Raw genomic sequence first — 16,282 nt, forward strand, 5'->3', positions numbered from 1 at the left:
ATGATGTAATAAAAAAAAATCTTACATTTTGGTCTTTGTCCCGAGTTCCTGACTCAGAGTTCCAGAAACCCTTTGAGTTTCCTGAGTGATGAGTCCAAAGAAGCGAAAGAAGTATCATTTTTTATTCACAATAAGCAACTTTAAACCACATTTGAGTTTATGTTACTGAGGAGACTTTCGGGAAGCCCCTGAGAATGGAAGCTTGCTGCCAGGAGAACCAACCACTAGAGGGTTGTAACTTTCAGTTTCATTTCCCATTTCCAGGGAAGGGAAAGGGACTGAAGATCGGTTTGATCACCAATGGCTAATTATTTAATCAATTGTGTTTATGTCATGAAATCTCCGTAAAAATCCAAAAGCATGGGGTTCAGAGAGTTTCTACACTATTGAACAAGTGGAGAAGCTGGGAGAGTGGAGCACCTGGAGAGGGTGAGGAAGCACCACACCCCTTCCTCACACCTCATTCTATGCAATGTGAAAATAAAAGGAAAATTATGATAAACATATTGAAAGAGCTTTTCAAAATGGAGTTGGGAAACCATCAAGGGAGAAGGACTTGTGTACAACTAGGAATGTGAGCTAGGTTACTAACCTCTGACTGCAGATAGCGACAACAGATAATTACATCAGACCCAGAGACTCAAGATACATATCAAAAAGTTATCAGGTTCTTGTTTTATGGACTTTTTTAAAAACCCAAAGTATATACATTCTTTTCTTTATCTTCTATCAGTTATATATTCCTGTCACACAGCACCTGTTCTCAACGCCAACAGCAGTTTCGCCACAGAAGAGTTTATACCGCCTCGTAATAAATCAGCATTGTTTGCTTAATATGAGCTGATACTCTTTTTGACTTTTTGGAACAGCAGGTTAGAGTAATTTGAATCTGTGTTTCCCAAACTGCAATTCCTAATGTTACCAGGCTAATATTTAGGCTGCTTGCCAATGAAAGCCAATATTTCAGAGATGAAGGTGCATAGAAAGGAATCAGGCTCATTTAAAAGGGTCAGCACCTTGGGGATGTGCTACCAAACCCAGGTTCAAAAGCCCATCCCATGAAAAAACCAATCTCCTTGAGATGAGTGTTAGGGAGAAAGAAAGATTTTATTCAGTGGTCAATGAATGAAGAGGAGGAAGCTTTGGTCATGAATCAACTTCTCAACTTCAGGTATATAGGATAGGAATAACAAGCGCCGGGATAGAGTAATAAAGGGGAGGGCTAGTCATGTATGCCCTGGGAATGGTGGTGATCTTATAGGAGTACTTACAGATCTTGAGTGCCACCTCTTTTCACTCCTTTCATAGTTTGGTATTTCTGGTCATGGCAACTGGTAGGTATCTTTAGCCTTGAAAAGGGAAAGAAGAGATCTAGGCAGGTCTAGGTCTAGTTAACCCGTTGTGGAAACGACAAGACAGCACCTGGAAAGTAGGAGAAACCAAACTTTATTTTACGTCTGCAGGCCCAGAGGAGATTAGCACTCCAAACTTCTGAGCCCCGATCCACAGTTTCTCACAATATTTATAGGTTATTTGACATCCTCTTAGACCCATCCTATCATTGGGGGTTTTTCCTCTTTTTTTTTTTTTTTTTTAATTCCTAATCTAAGCAGCTGAAGGCCTGTGCAGGGTCTCTAGCATAAAGCATGCTCACAGAACAGATAAGAAGAAACAGCTCTTTTCACAGACATCTATTACATTTCAGAAGGAAGTAGTCAGACTCTTAGGGTATTTATTGACAATGCAAGAGGTAGGGACCCAGGGTTAATTAGGATTCCTGGAGAAAGGCTGAGAGAGGGGAGGGGAACTGACCCCTTCCCCAAGCATGGTCTCTTACAATAATGTTTTTGTAATTTCATTTTACAACCAGGTCTGATTTGCCATCGCAAACCCTATGGTAGAGTCTGAGACAAAATGTGTCTCAAATGGTCCACATGTCTACATGCAGAACTGAGGAGAATCTGTCCCAGAGGTAAAGGCAACAAAGGAGACAGACAAAATATAAAGACAAAGATGCCAAGTGAAAGCACCCAGAAACCACTCCGGACATGGGAACTCACGCATGAGATTTTATTAAGTGAATAGGCAAAGTGTCTCCCTGCAGGGTGTGTGTGTGTCAGAGAGAGAGAGAGAGAGAGAGAGAAAGAGAGAGAAGAAGAAGAAGAAGGAGGAGGAGGAGGAGAAGGAGGAGGAGGAGGAGGAAGAGGAGGAGGAGGAGGGAGGAGAGAGAAAATGACAGGGGAGCTATTCTTAAGTAGTGGAATTTCGCTGGCTAATAACAATGGACCAATGACTGACTAGGAAGTTCTCGGGCTAACAATCTGGGTTGTAAAGTGGTGTGAGGGAGGCAGAATAATGGTGGCAGCAAAATAGCAGATCTGATGCCAATACCAAGTGTTTTCATCATGTTCCAGTCACCCGTAGGTCATCAGCAGGCTCTTGTGAAGACGCACCATTTTTAGCAAAAATGGTCTTCGGATCCCTTAAAAGCAGCCTACACAACCATTATCATCATAACCCACATGTCGGAAGTATTATCTACACCAAAGCTAGTGGGAGACTAAAACTCTGTTGCCCAGCTGCGTGGCCTCCAAAATTAATGACTTTTAAGTCAACTAACAGCAAGTGAAGCTAGCGGGTTCACATTTTCCTCAGTAACAAAAGCTCCATCTTGGGGCAGTCAGGGCAGGAAGGGCTTCAGTAGGGAAGGAGAGGAGGAGCAGGGCAGGAAGGCCATGTGCCCATTGGGGTCTTTTCATCCTGCGCATGCGTCTCCTCTTCTCTTCCCCTCAGAGCCATCTCAACAGAACCTGGACTTCCTGGGGTTGGTTCCTGTGGTTCTTCTTAGACAAACATACACTTTTCTGCAAGTTAAACCTCACAGCAACTTACATGCTCTGTATCAGTATCAACTAACAAGATTTCAAGAATCAGGAGGGGCATTGCACATTCTGCTGTGGTCTGAGGGTCACCAGCTGCTCCAGACTCTGTAAATAGGAAGAAAGATTACTTAGCAGTTAACATCTTAACCCTGTAGGTGGGGCTTCTCTTTAGAATTGAGAATGGACATGTCCTTGCAAAAGGATTAGGGAGGGAAAGCAAGCTTGTGAAAGGGCAGAGGGAGGAGAAGTGAAATTAGTCCTGCCAAGGAAGGCTCCAACTGGAGTGGCCACTGTTACCCAAGACCCCAAATAACCTCTTTTTAGTGTTTGTTGGTTTTGAGTTTGGATTGATCAACAACACCTCTTTCTCCTGGAAGTTCCAGAGCTGTAAACTTTATGATAAAATGGTAATCTCAAAAGTAAATTCTTTCCCTGAGCATCCCTAGATGCTTTGACTCTATCCCTTGTCGCTTTGAAACTTACATGTTTTTATCTTTTTTCCAAGCTTTTCCCTGACCTTCTCCTCCCTGATCTTCTTTTCTCTGATCTTCTCCTTCCTGATCTCTTCTCCCTAATTTCATTGTCTCTGAATCACTTCTTTAAAGAAACCCCTGTTCCCCATGATGAGCAGAATCACACACAGCTTTGAGACAGGAGTCCCCGTGTTTCTCCTTTGCTAGCAAAGCAATAAACCGTCTTTTTCCTTTTTCTCAAAACTGTGTCCTTGTTATTGAATGGGTATCGGAGTCAAGGACAGAGTTTTTGGCAACAAACTGTTCTAGCAAAATATCAAGGGGGTCATGGGATCTTTCTACTGTAACCAAGTCAGACAGAAATTATGGGCAGCCTGCCACTCATGACTGACATTTGAAGCAGGGGCACATCTGTGGGACCAAGCCCTCAGCCTATGGGATCTGTGTAGATAGTCACAAAAGAAGTATTGAGAGTGATAATAGAAAAGAAACTGGGGGTTTTCTTCCAGGGAGTAGTAAAATTCTGGACAGTTGAACATTGTACAACTGAGTTGTACATTGAAGCTACAGCTGTAACTGTGATCTGCTTTATGCTCTGTCACTGTAACTTATTTTTTAAATGGACATGTTTCTTTCTCCTTCTCTCTCCCTGCTCCTCCCTAATCTCTCTCCCTCCTTAATCTCAGGGGAAATGGGGTCACATTTCTTTGCCATCCTAGGCAGTCACCTGTCCCTGAGTACACAACCACCATAGAAATGAAGTGAGTAATCCAGATTTTGGGCATGGCACCAGAAGATCTCAGAAAAGACTATCACCCAAATTAACAAGTGAATTACAACTCCGACAGAGAACACCTGGAATGTAGCCTTTGAGTCACCTCTTTAAAAGCCCCCTGTTCCTGCTGATGGGCAGAATCACAGCCTTTGGGACAGGAGTCCTCTGTGTTCCTCCTTTGCTAGCAAGGCAATGAAACTTTTTCCTTTTTCTCAAAACCATGTCCTCATTACTGGATTGGCATCAGGGTTGAGGACCAAGCTACACAGTCTAAAGAACTTCCTAATAAGTAAAGTATATCTCCAGCCACTGTGAAAGGAATCACGTGACTGGGTTTACAAGTCGGTGTTCTTGTTGGTGGACCACTGCGTTTATAGGATCCTGGGTACTTGATGGTTAAGTCCTGGGGGGAGGGGATCCCATGATTTAGAAGAATAATGAATCTTCCAGAAGGAAGGATCCTTCTTAAACTATTCACTCCCTTTGCCTGTGCCCATGAGGACAGTCTGGGAGCCCCCCAGGGTTGTCGGAGTCACTTGGTGGCGGTCTCTCTTGTTTGGCCCTCAGCCCTGCACTTCCTTCTGCACTGTCATCTCCGTGCCCTCTTTTAGAAATAGCCTACTAACTATGACGCAGCCAGTGAACAGCGCTCCGACCTCTGCCCGTGACTTCCTGATTCTCCTCTTATAAATACAAAGACAGGACAGGGAGTCAGGGAGCAGGGAGCCCAGGACTCCTCAGCCCAGCTCTGCCTGCCCACTGGGAAGATGAAGGTCTCCACAGCTGCCCTCTCCTTCCTCATTCTTGCTGCTGCCCTTGGATCCCAGGCCCGGGTCATACATGGTGAGTCCAGTGAACTTTCTCACTGGTGGTCAGGTCCTCAGTAACTCATGGTCTGGGGAGGAGATGCCGTGGGCACCAGTTTCCTCTAGTGACTCCTGTCCGTCCCAGACTTGGTGACGAAACTTACTTAATAGAAGAGCAGGGTATAGACCTGCTTCTGGAAAAGGTCTGCAGCCTGGAAAAAACTGTACACAGATGACTGCTCCCATTTGTGGACAATTATTACCCTTTTCATGGCGAGAATTATTCAATTCCCTTACTAGACATAGGACTATGAAGAACTGTAGTACAACTGGAATTTTTTGGAAAGAAGCATAGAATTTGATGATGTTTGAGCTGTTATATATCATCTAATATAAATCTATGGCCTTGGAGAGGAAGTGGTCCAACCTAGGCAAGTGTCTCACACAAGGTCACCTAACCATTCTATTTCTTATTTAACAAAAAATTGTCTAGTCATTCCTATGTACAGGGAAGGCACTATTCCAAGTTTCTTATAGATGTTAATACATTTATTCCTCCTAACAATCCTGCAGAGTAGATAATATGTACCTAATAGGACATCAGTCATTTTATAAAATTTTGCATATTATTATTGTTGTTGTTCTCATTTTGTAAATGAGACAACTGAGGTTTAAAAACTTTAAATAACTTGCTAAAGATCACCCAATTGGTAGGTGATGAAACTAAGATAGGAGCTAGTTTGAAAGTAGTTATGGGAAGGTAAGACCACTTATGATACTTTGTACAGACCACCTTGATCACCTCTAGTATATTACAATGTATACCTGTGCTTCATTATATACAATTCATATGTAACTAATGCAACCAGCCCTTGGTGTCCTTGGGGAATTGTTCCAGGACCTTACATGGAAACCAAAATCCCTGGATACTCATGACCTTATATAACCCATGCAGATCTTCCCCTGTGCTATAAATAACTTCTAGATTACTTATAATACCTAAAACAATGTAAGTGCTAGTAAATAGTTGTTATACTGTATTGTTCAGGAAATAATGACAAGAAAAATATGTCTCTACACGTTCAGTACTGATGCAACTTTTGTTTTTGCTCTGTTTCATTTCTGAAGTGCTACGTATCGAACCCAGGCTTCACACATGCTAGGCAAGTGCTATACCACTGAGCCACAACCCCAACCCCTTCATACAACTTCTTTCTTTCTTTCTTTCTTTCTTTCTTTCTTTCTTTCTTTCTTTCTTTCTTTCTTTCTTTCTTTCTTTCTTTCTTTCTTTCTTTCTTTCTTCTTTCTTTCTTCCTTTTGAATATTTTCAACCACAGTTGGTTGACTCCATAGGTGTGGAACCCCCAGGTATGGAAGGTTGACTATTCATAAGAAATAACAGGGGGGCACAGTGGCACACTCCTGTAATCCCAGCGACTTGGAAGCCTGAGACAGGAGGATCACAAATTCGAGGCTAACCTCAGTACCTTAGTAAGCCCTCAGCAACTTAGTGAGACTCTGTCTCAAAATAAAAAATAAAAGGACTGGGGATGTAGCTCAGGGGTAAAGTGCCCCTGCATTAAATTCTTAGTACAAAAAGAAGAAGAAGAAGAAGAAGAAGAAGAAGAAGAAGAAGAAGAAGAAGAAGAAGAAGAAGAAGAAGAAGAAGAAAGGAATGAACTAAGAACAAGAAAGCAATTGCTGAACTAAGTTGGTAACTGAATCCTTATTGCAAAATCATTAATCTATTATTTTTTTGTACACAATGTAGATTCACACAATTCATGTAATCATACATATACACAGGGTAACACTGTCTGTTTCATTCTACTATCTTTCTGTCCCCCAACCCCTCCAACCATCCAAAGTTCCTTCATTCTTCTCTTCCCCCCAACCCCCTCCCTCATTATATATTGTCATGCACTTATCAGAGAAAACATTCAGCCTTTGGTATTTTGGGCTTGGCGTATTTCACTTAGCATGATATTTTCCAACTCCATCCATTTACCAACAAATGCCATAATTCTATTCTTCTTTATGGATGAGTAATATTCCACAGTTTCTCTATCCATTCATCAATTGAAGGGCATCTCGAGTGATTCCACAATCTAGCTATTGTGAATTAAGCTGCTATGAACATTGATGTGGCTCATTCACTATAGTATGCTGATTTTAAGTCCTTTTGTTATAATCTGAGGAGTGGGATAGCTGGGTCAAATGGTGGGTCCATTCCAAGTTTTCTGAGGAATCCCCACACTGTTTTCCAGAGTGGCTGCACCAATTTGCAACTCCACCAGCAATGTATAAGTGTGCCTTTTTCCCCACATCCACGCCAACACTTATTATTGCTTGTGTTCTTGATAATAGCAATTCTAATTGGAGTTAGATGAAATCTTAAGGTGGTTTTAATTTGCATTTCTCTAATTACTAGGGATGATGAGCACTCTTTCATATATTTGTGGATCACCTGTATATTTTCTTCTGTGAAGTGTCTGCCCAGTTCCTTATCCCATTTATTGATTGGGTTCTTTGTATTTTGGGTGTCAAGTTTTTTAAGTTGTTTATAAACCTTGGAGATTAGTGCTCTGTCTGAAGTGTGTGTGGAAAAGATTTTCTCCCACTCTGTAGGCTCTCTTTTCACATTATTGATTGTTTCCTGTGCTGAGAAAAAAACATTTTAGTTTGAATCTATTGATACTTGTTTTTATTTCTTGTGCTATGGGAGTCTTGTCAAGGAAGTCTGGTTCTCAGCCAATGTGATGGAGATTCAGGCCTACTTTTTCTTCTATTTGGTGAAGGGTCTCAGGTCTCACTCCTAGATCCTTGATCCATTTTTGAGTTGAGTTTTGTACAGGGTGAGAGATAGGGGTTTAATTTCATTCTACTGCATATGGATTTCCAGTTTTGCCAGCACCATTTGTCGAGGAGGCTATCTTTTCTCCATTGTAAGTTTTTGGCACCTATGTCTAATATGAGATAACGGTACTTATGTGGGTTCTATTGTGTCTTCTATTCTGTATTCTGTGGTCTACCTGTCTATTTTGGTGCCAATACCATGCTGTTTTTGTTACTATTGCTCTATGGTAGAGTTTAAGGTCTGGTATTGTGATACCTCCTGCATCACTTTTCCTGCTTTGGCTATTCTGGGTCTTTTGTTCTTCCAGATAAATTTCATGATTTTTTTCTGATTCTATGAGAAATGTCATAGGGATTTTAATTGGACTTGCATTAAATCTGTATAGCATATTTGGAAGTATGACCATTTTGACAATATTAATTCTGCCTATCAAAGAACGTGGGAGACCTTTCCATCTTCTAAGGTCTTCTTTGATTTCTTTCTTTAATGTTTTGTAGTTTTCATTGTAGAGATCTTTCACCTCTTTGGTTAGATTGATTCCCAAGTATTTCATTTTTTTTTTTTTTTGAGGCTATTATGAACAGAGTTGTTTTCCTCATTTCCCTTTCAGATGTTTCATCATTTATGTATAAAAATGCTTTAGATTTATGTGTGTTGATTCTATATCCTGCTATTTGGCTGAATTCATTTATTAGGTCTAGAAATTTACTGGGGAAGTTTTTTGGATCCTCTAAATATAGAATCATGTCATCAGCAAATAGTGATAGCTTGAGTTCCTCTTTTCCTATTCGTATCCCTTTAATTTCTTTAGTCTGTCTAATTGCTCTGGCTAGTATTTCAAGGATGATGTTGAATAGAAGTGGTGAAAGAGGGCAACCATGTCTTGGAATGCTTTAAAAACTGAAATGCTTAATGAAATGCTTTCATTAAGAACGGTGCTGCAAGAATGCAAATAATCCAATCGACAAATGGGCTAAGGAAATGAAAAGACACTTCACAGAAGAAGATCTACAAGCAATCAACAAACATATGGAAAAATGTTCAACATCTCTAGTAATAAGAGAAATGCAAATCAAAACCACCCTAAGATTTCATCTCACCCCAATTAGAATGGCGATTATCAAGAATACAAGCAACAACAGGTGTTGGAGAGGATGTGGGGAGAAAGGTACACTCATACATTGCTGGTGGGGCTGCAAATTAGTGCAGTCACTCTGGAAAGCAGTATGGCGACTCCTTAGAAAACTTGGAATGGAACCACCATTTGACCCAGCTATCCCACTCCTTGGCCTATACCCAAAGGACTTAAAAATCAGCATATTACAGAGATACAGCCACATCAATGTTCATAGCTACTCAGTTCACAATAGCCAGATTGTGGAACCAACCTAGATGTCCTTCAATTGATGAATGGATAAAGAAACTGTGGTATATATATACAATGGAATATTGCTCAGCCATAAAGAATGATAAAATTATGGCATTTGCAGGCAAATGGATGAAATTGGAGAATATCATGCTAAGTGAGATAAACCAATCTCAAAAAACCAAAGGAAGAATGATATTGCTAATAAGTGGATGATGATACAAAAGGGGGGGTGGGAGGGGTTAGTGTTAGGGTTAGAGTTAGGTTTAGGGAGGGGGGCAAGAATGGAGGAAGGAAGGACTGTATAGAGGGAAAAGAGGGGTGGGAGGGGTGAGGGGAAGGGAAAAAAATAACAGAATGAATCAAACAACATTACCCTATGTAAATTTATGATTACACAAATGGTATGCCTTTACTCCATGTACAAACAGAGAAACAACATGTATCCCATTTGTTTACAATAAAAAAAAAAAAAAAGAATGGTGCTGACCATGGGCTTAGCATAAATTGTCTTTACAATGTTGTGGTATGTTCCCTATTTTTTCTAATGTTTTGAGCACGAAGGCATGTTGTATTTTGTCAATTGCTTTCTCTGTGTCAATTGAAATAACCATATGATTCTTAATCTTAAGTCTATTGATATGATGAATTACATTTATTGATTTCTAGATGTTGAACCAACCTTGCATTCCTGGGATGAACCCCACTTGATTGTGTTGCACTATCTTCTTAATATGTTTTTGGATGCAGTTTGCCAGGAGTTTTTAAAGGATTTTTGTGTCTATATTCATCAAAGATATTGGTCTAAAATTTTCTTTCCTTGATGTGTCTTTTCCTGGTTTGGGTACTAGGGTGATATTAGCTTCATACAATGAGTTTGGTAGTATTCCCTCCTTTTCTATTTCCTGGAATACTTTGAGAAATATTGGAATGAGTTCTTCTTTGAAGGTCTTGTAGAACTGGCTGAGAATCTGTCTGGTTCTGGGCTTTTCTTGGTTGGTAGGCTTTTGATGACTTCTTCTATTTCATTGCTTGAATTGATCTGCTTAAATTGTGTATGTCCTCCTGGTTCAATTTGGGAGGATCATATGTCTCTAGAAATTTGTCGATGTCTTCAGTATTTTCTATTTTGTTGGAATATAGAGTTTCAAAGTAACTTCTAAGTTGTGTTATGTATTTCAGGGGTGTCTGTCATGCTATTTCCATTTTCATCACAAATTTTAGTAATTTGAGTTTTCTCCTTCTTTGTGTTAGTGTGGCTAAGCATTTGTCTATTTTGTTAACTTTTTCAAAGAACCAAGTTTTCATTTTGTCAATTTTTTGAATTGTTTCTTTTGTTTCAATTTCATTGATTTCAGCTCTGATTTTAATTATTTCCTGTTTTCTACTACTTTTGGTATTGTTCTGTTCTTCTTTTTCTAGAGCTTTGAGCTGTAATGTTAGGTCATTTAGTTGTTGACTTTTATTCTTTTCTTGAATGTGCTCCATGCAATGAATTTTCCTCTTAGTACTGCTTTCATAGTGTTCCAGAGATTTTGATATGTTGTATCATCATTCTCATTGACCTCTAAGAATTTGTTTATCTCCTCCCTGACCTTTTCTGGTATCCATGCTTCATTCAATAGCATATTATTTAGTCTCCAGGTAATTGGAGTAATTTCTGTTTTTTAATGTTGTCTGAATGTGTTAATGTCACCCAGAATTATTGTGTTGTGGTCTATGTGATTCCTGGAATTGAGAAGGATTTGTTTGATGTACATGAATGCACTGTTGTTTGGGGCATAAACATTTAAGATCATTATGTCTTCCTGATTTATGTTTCCCTTAAGCAGTATGAAATGTCCTTCTTTATCCCTTTTGACTAACTTCGACTTGAAGTCCACTTTATCTGAAATAAGGATGGAAACCCCTGCTTTTTTACTGAGTTCGTGAGCGTGTTAGGTTTTTCCCCATTCTTTCACCTTTAGTCTGTGGATGTCCTTATCTATGAGATGAGTCTCTTGCAGGCAGCATATTGTTGGGTCTTTCTTTTTAATCCAATCTGCCAGTCTATGTCTTTTGATTGATGAGTTTAGGCCATTAACATTCAGGATTATTATTGAGATATGATTTGTATTTCTGATCGTTGGGGCTTATTTTTTGTTAACTTGACTTGGTTTCTCCTTTGAGTGGTTTTTCCCTTAAGGTAGTTCCTCCCTTTGCTGACCTACATTGTTTTTTTTTTTCATTTCCTCCTCATGGAATATTGTGTTGAGAATACTCTGTAATGCAGGCTTTCTATTTGTAAATTCTTTTAACTTTTGTTTATCATGGGAGGATTTTATTTCATCTTCAAATCTGAAGGTTAGTTTTGCTGGGTATAGGATTCTTGATTAGCAACCATGTTTTTTAAAGCTTGAAATATGTTGTTCCAGGTCTTCTAGGTTTTGGAGTCTGAGTTGAGAAGTCGGCTGCTATCCATATTGGTTTTCCCCTATATGTAATCTGATGCTTTTCTCTCACAGCCTTCAAAATCCTATCTTTATTTTGTACGTTAGGCATTTTCATTATAATGTACCTTGATGTGGAGCTGTTGTGATTTTGTGCATTTGGTGTTCTGTAAGCCTCTTCTATTTAATTTTCCATTTCATTCTTCAAGTTTGGGAAATTTTCTGATATTATTTCATTGAATAGGTTGTTCATTCCTTTGGTTTGTTTCTCTGTGCCTTCCTCAATCCTGATCATTCTTAAATTTGGTCTTTTCATGATGTCCCATAGTTCTTGGAGGTTCTGTTCATGATTTCTTACCATCTTCTCTGTTTGGGCAACTTTATTTTCAAGATTAAATATTTTGTCTTCATTATCTGAGGTTCTGTCTTCCAAGTGGTCTAGTCTTTGGGTGATGCTTTCCATTGAGTTTTTTATTTGGTTTATTGTTTCCTTCATTTCAAGGATTTCCATTTGGGTTTATTTTGAGAATCTCTATCTCTTTGTTGAAATGATCTTTTGCTTCCTGCAGGTGCTCTTTCAACTGCTTATTGGTATTATCCTTCATTGCCTGCATATGCTCTCTTATCTCATCCTTTGTTTCACAAATCATCTTAATCAGGTATAATCTGAAGTCCTTTTCTGACATTTCTTCTACCATACCATCACTGGATTCTATTAATGTAGAATCTAGATTTGTTTGGATCATTTTCTTCCCTTGTTTTTTCATGTTGTTCATGCATCTTCCCTTCTAGCAGTGCAGATCTGGGGTATGGGGTATTGCAGTTTCCCCCCTGTAGGCTTATAGGTTTCCAAAACCTTTTCTTTCAGGGGGAGATCAATATTAGCAGTGCCCAATTCAGACAATATGCAACCCTAAACCAAATAGCCCCTATGAAGACATTAACAATATTGTCATAATAAACAGAATGAGTTCAATTATTATCTACAGTATAAGAAATAGATTTGCAATAAAGTCTTCAGTTTCTAAAGGAGGGCAAAGAGGATGGGGAGGGGTATAGGATGTAACTATTAATGGGATAAGAAAAGAGTATATGGAAGTTCTAGATTGTAGAAAGAATGAAAGTGTAATCAAAATATGTTGGCTGTTAGCATGAGAAAAGTGAGAAAGAGATTCTGAGGAAACAGGTAAACAAAAGGAAACAAGAGCAAGAAAAGTAAAGAAATAAAAACAAAATTTTTCAAAAAGGAGAAGAAAAAAAATTTACGCTATCATAGTCATATACTATTCAAACCTCCCAGTCTTCAGTAACCTGATGTATGAGAGGTACCTGACAATGAGCTTCCAGTCTCCAGCAGGCATCTCAGGATGAGATTTGCCCCCACTAAAGATGGGAGCTACGGCTTCCAGGATAATCCAAGATGGTCACACTGACTTCCAAATGTGTTGGCAAATGGGGAACTGCAGCTTGTGGTATGGGCATGGTTGGCTGGAGGTCCTGGAGGCGGGGTGTGGTTGGTCTGTTTGAGGGATCCTGGAGGTGGGGCACAGTCTGTCTGGGGGTCCTGGAGGCAGGGAGTGGTCGATCAGGCTGAGGGGTCCTGGAGATGGGGCTCAGTCAGTCCGGCCAGGGGTCTTACAGGTCCTGGCTGTTGTCTCAAAATGGCAGCAGCCACTTGTCCAGTTATAGTTTAATGGATACAGTGTTTGAAATTTGCAAGGTGGAAAAAGTTGTGTGAATGGATGGTGGTGATACTTGCACAGTCTTTGGAATGTATTTCAGGCTACTAAACTGGACACTTTAAAATGTTTTAATAGCAGCTGGGCGAGGTGGCTCATGCCTGTAATCCCAGCAGCTTGGGAGGCTGAGGCAGGAGGATGGAGAGTTCAAAGCCAGTCTCAGCAAGAGTGAGGTGCTAAGCAACTCAGTGAGACCCTGTCTCTAAATAAAATACAAAATTGGGCTGGGGATGTGGCTCAGTGGTTGAGTGCCCCTGAGTTCAATCCCCAGTACCCCCCAAAACAAATATTTTAATAGCAAAAGTTTAAGCTATATAGATATTTACTACAATTTTAAAATTAAATTTCTTAAAAGACAATACACACCTGCATGTTACTTATCCTTTGTAGAATCTGGAAAGCACACTATTTCTATGAAATGCAGCAATATTTCTGTTATGGTTTAAATCTAGAAAGAGTCCCCAGAAATCCAAGTTTGGAAAGCATGATCTCCAGTGTAGTAAGGTTCAGAGATGGGCTTTTTAGGCAAGGGTGAGAGCTGTAAACTCATAGGTGGATTAATCTATTTTATGGATTAAGAATTTGAGTGAAAATAAAATTTAAAAAAAAGTTGATAGAAAAAAAATGGAATTTGAGAGGGTGATACCTATAGGCAAGCGGGGCATGACTGGAGTAGGTCATCGCGGGCATGACTCTGGGGATTGTATACCTTGTCCCTGGCTCCTCACTCTTCTTCTCTGCTTGCTGGCTGTCATGAGCTGAGCAGGTTTCCTCTCCCGTGCCCTTCTGCCATGATGTTCTGCCTCACCTTTAGGCCTACAGCAATGGAGTCAGCCAGCCATGGAATAAAATCTCTGGAACCAAGAGCCCCAAATAATGTTCCTTCCGCTAAATTGCTTTTGTCAGGTATTTTGATCATAGAGATTTAAAACTGACTGTCAGGAATCCACCCAGGTGACAGTGGTAATGGCAAACACCTGTCATCCCGGGGACTTGGCGGGGAGGTGCTGAGGCAGGAGGACCACAAGTTCAAGACCAGCCTCATCAACTTAATGAGACCCTCAGCAACTTAGTAAGATCTCATCTCAAAATTAAAAAGTATAAAGGGCTAGGGATGTAGCTCAGTGGCAAAGAGCCCCTGGGTTCAGTCCCCAGTACCAAAAAAGAAAAGGAAAAGCTAACCCAATTATTCAGCAAACATATAAATATTAATACCAAATGGGATAAATAAAGATTATAAATAGGCTCACTTCATTTCAAGGGACATTGTGCCACCAAATGAGTTGATGAAAAAGCTTGCCATGTGCCAGAGTCTTATAGATTGCAAAAACATGAAGAAAGAGTGTGAACTGAATCACATTATGAATACATTCCTTTAACTTAGCCATATTTGATTTTCATTATGCTATTAGTATTTAGGAGACAGTAGAATGTTTTTGTATCTCAAACATTTTCAAAAGGGCCCTGAAGAATCACAGGGCAAAATAGAACAAAGGGGCTGAGGCAGGCCTAGACCCAAACCGGTGACTGTGATCCAGGATCGGGGCCTCTCTGCCTTGGGAGGGGGTGAGGAATGGGGTGAGTGGAGATGCTGAGTTGATACTGAAACGATGCTGCCTACCAACAAATGCCACCCCCTCCTGTTTCTTTCAGATCTAGAGAAAAGTGAACTCCTGAGGGAAAGTTTTCCGACTCAGTCTCCTGAAGGTAAATGACCAAATATGGCATATTTAAAAGCAGCAGGAGGGCCCAGACCTGCACTAGAGATTCATCCACCCTGTTTATAGGACAGGCTGAGAACAAGAGGGCCCCTGAGTGTGGTGAAAGTCTCCAGGGAAGATCAGGATGGGCCATGGGTCCCTCCTTCAGTATGCCTTCTCTAGTCCCACCCAGCTGTTCTAAGAGTCTGCCCAGCTGGGGCCCAGGGATCTCTCTGATGCCTGCAGTTGCTTTCCCTTACAGGGATAATGCCTCTGTCCCTATCATGGTCCACCATGGGACCTTCGGACACACAGTTCAGCTCTGGGGTGGGAGTTCTGAAGCAAGGAGACGACAGTGAGTGCTGGCCAAGGAGGAAGCAGCGTCCCTCCTGAGTCCTGGTCCCTCACTATGGTACCCTTCACAGCAAGTTACATGGTACTCCTGATGCAAAAACATGACCCTCAGATGACCTTTCTCCACCTACAGTCTTTCACTCTCCTGCTGATTGCTGCTTCTCATATACTCCACGAAGAATCCGGTGTACATTCATGAAAGGTTATTTTGAAACGAGCAGTGAGTGCTCTCAGCCAGGTGTCATGTAAGTGCTAAGCTCCCCTCACCATGTGCTGGGGGCCAGGGAGCCAGCAGAGTCTTGGAGGGAGGACATGATGGATGGTGTCTAAAAAAGCCCCATCCTGGGATCCTTCCTGGCAAGAGACAATTTGTGACCTTACCAGGATCCTGCAGGGCATGAGGGATGAGACCTTCCTAGTGGAGAGGAGGAGAGGGGAGGAAGGAGACAGCAGGCAAGAGGCTGCCAAAGGACACTCCCATGAATCATCAGGGAGCCTCTCAGGCAGAGGAGGGTCTCAGAGGGGAGACTGGTTCTGAGCTGCCTTCTGCAGAGAATGGAAAGAACAGAGTGTTGGGTGGTGATCCCCAGGGGTAAGGAGGATGGGGCTCCTGTGTCCACTTGCTGAAGACAACTCGTAATCCTCTCCCCATTTTTCTCCAGCTTCCTCAACAAGAAGGGACAATATATCTGTGCCAACCCCAAAGATGAGAAAGTTCTGGAGTGCATGGCAAACTTGAGCTTTAACTCACTGCCCATGGATCTGGGACAATAAAACTTGAGGAAAAAGAACACAAGTTGCCAGCCGCCCCACCCCCCAACTCTCTCACCCCAACTACCTTCTGGGAGATTCTTGGCCTGAATTATTTAAAAAAAAAAAAAAAAAAAAAAAAAAAAAAAAG

At 40.8% G+C, this 16,282-nt stretch overlaps 1 protein-coding gene across 1 annotated transcript; it reads left to right on the plus strand.

The window, feature by feature from the left end:
• The first annotated feature begins 4,814 nt into the window (after window positions 1-4,814).
• LOC124981025 (C-C motif chemokine 15-like) lies at window positions 4,815-16,248 on the plus strand. The gene is made up of 4 exons (XM_047547184.1): window positions 4,815-4,973; window positions 14,981-15,034; window positions 15,515-15,626; window positions 16,044-16,248. Exons 1-4 carry the CDS (start codon window positions 4,898-4,900, stop codon window positions 16,153-16,155), a joined length of 354 nt encoding a protein of 117 aa, XP_047403140.1. The 5' UTR covers window positions 4,815-4,897; the 3' UTR covers window positions 16,156-16,248.
• Window positions 16,249-16,282: the final 34 nt, after the last annotated feature.

The sequence above is a fragment of the Sciurus carolinensis genome, chromosome 3 (genome assembly GCF_902686445.1).
Source record: "Sciurus carolinensis chromosome 3, mSciCar1.2, whole genome shotgun sequence".
Taxonomy (NCBI): Eukaryota; Metazoa; Chordata; class Mammalia; order Rodentia; family Sciuridae; genus Sciurus; species Sciurus carolinensis.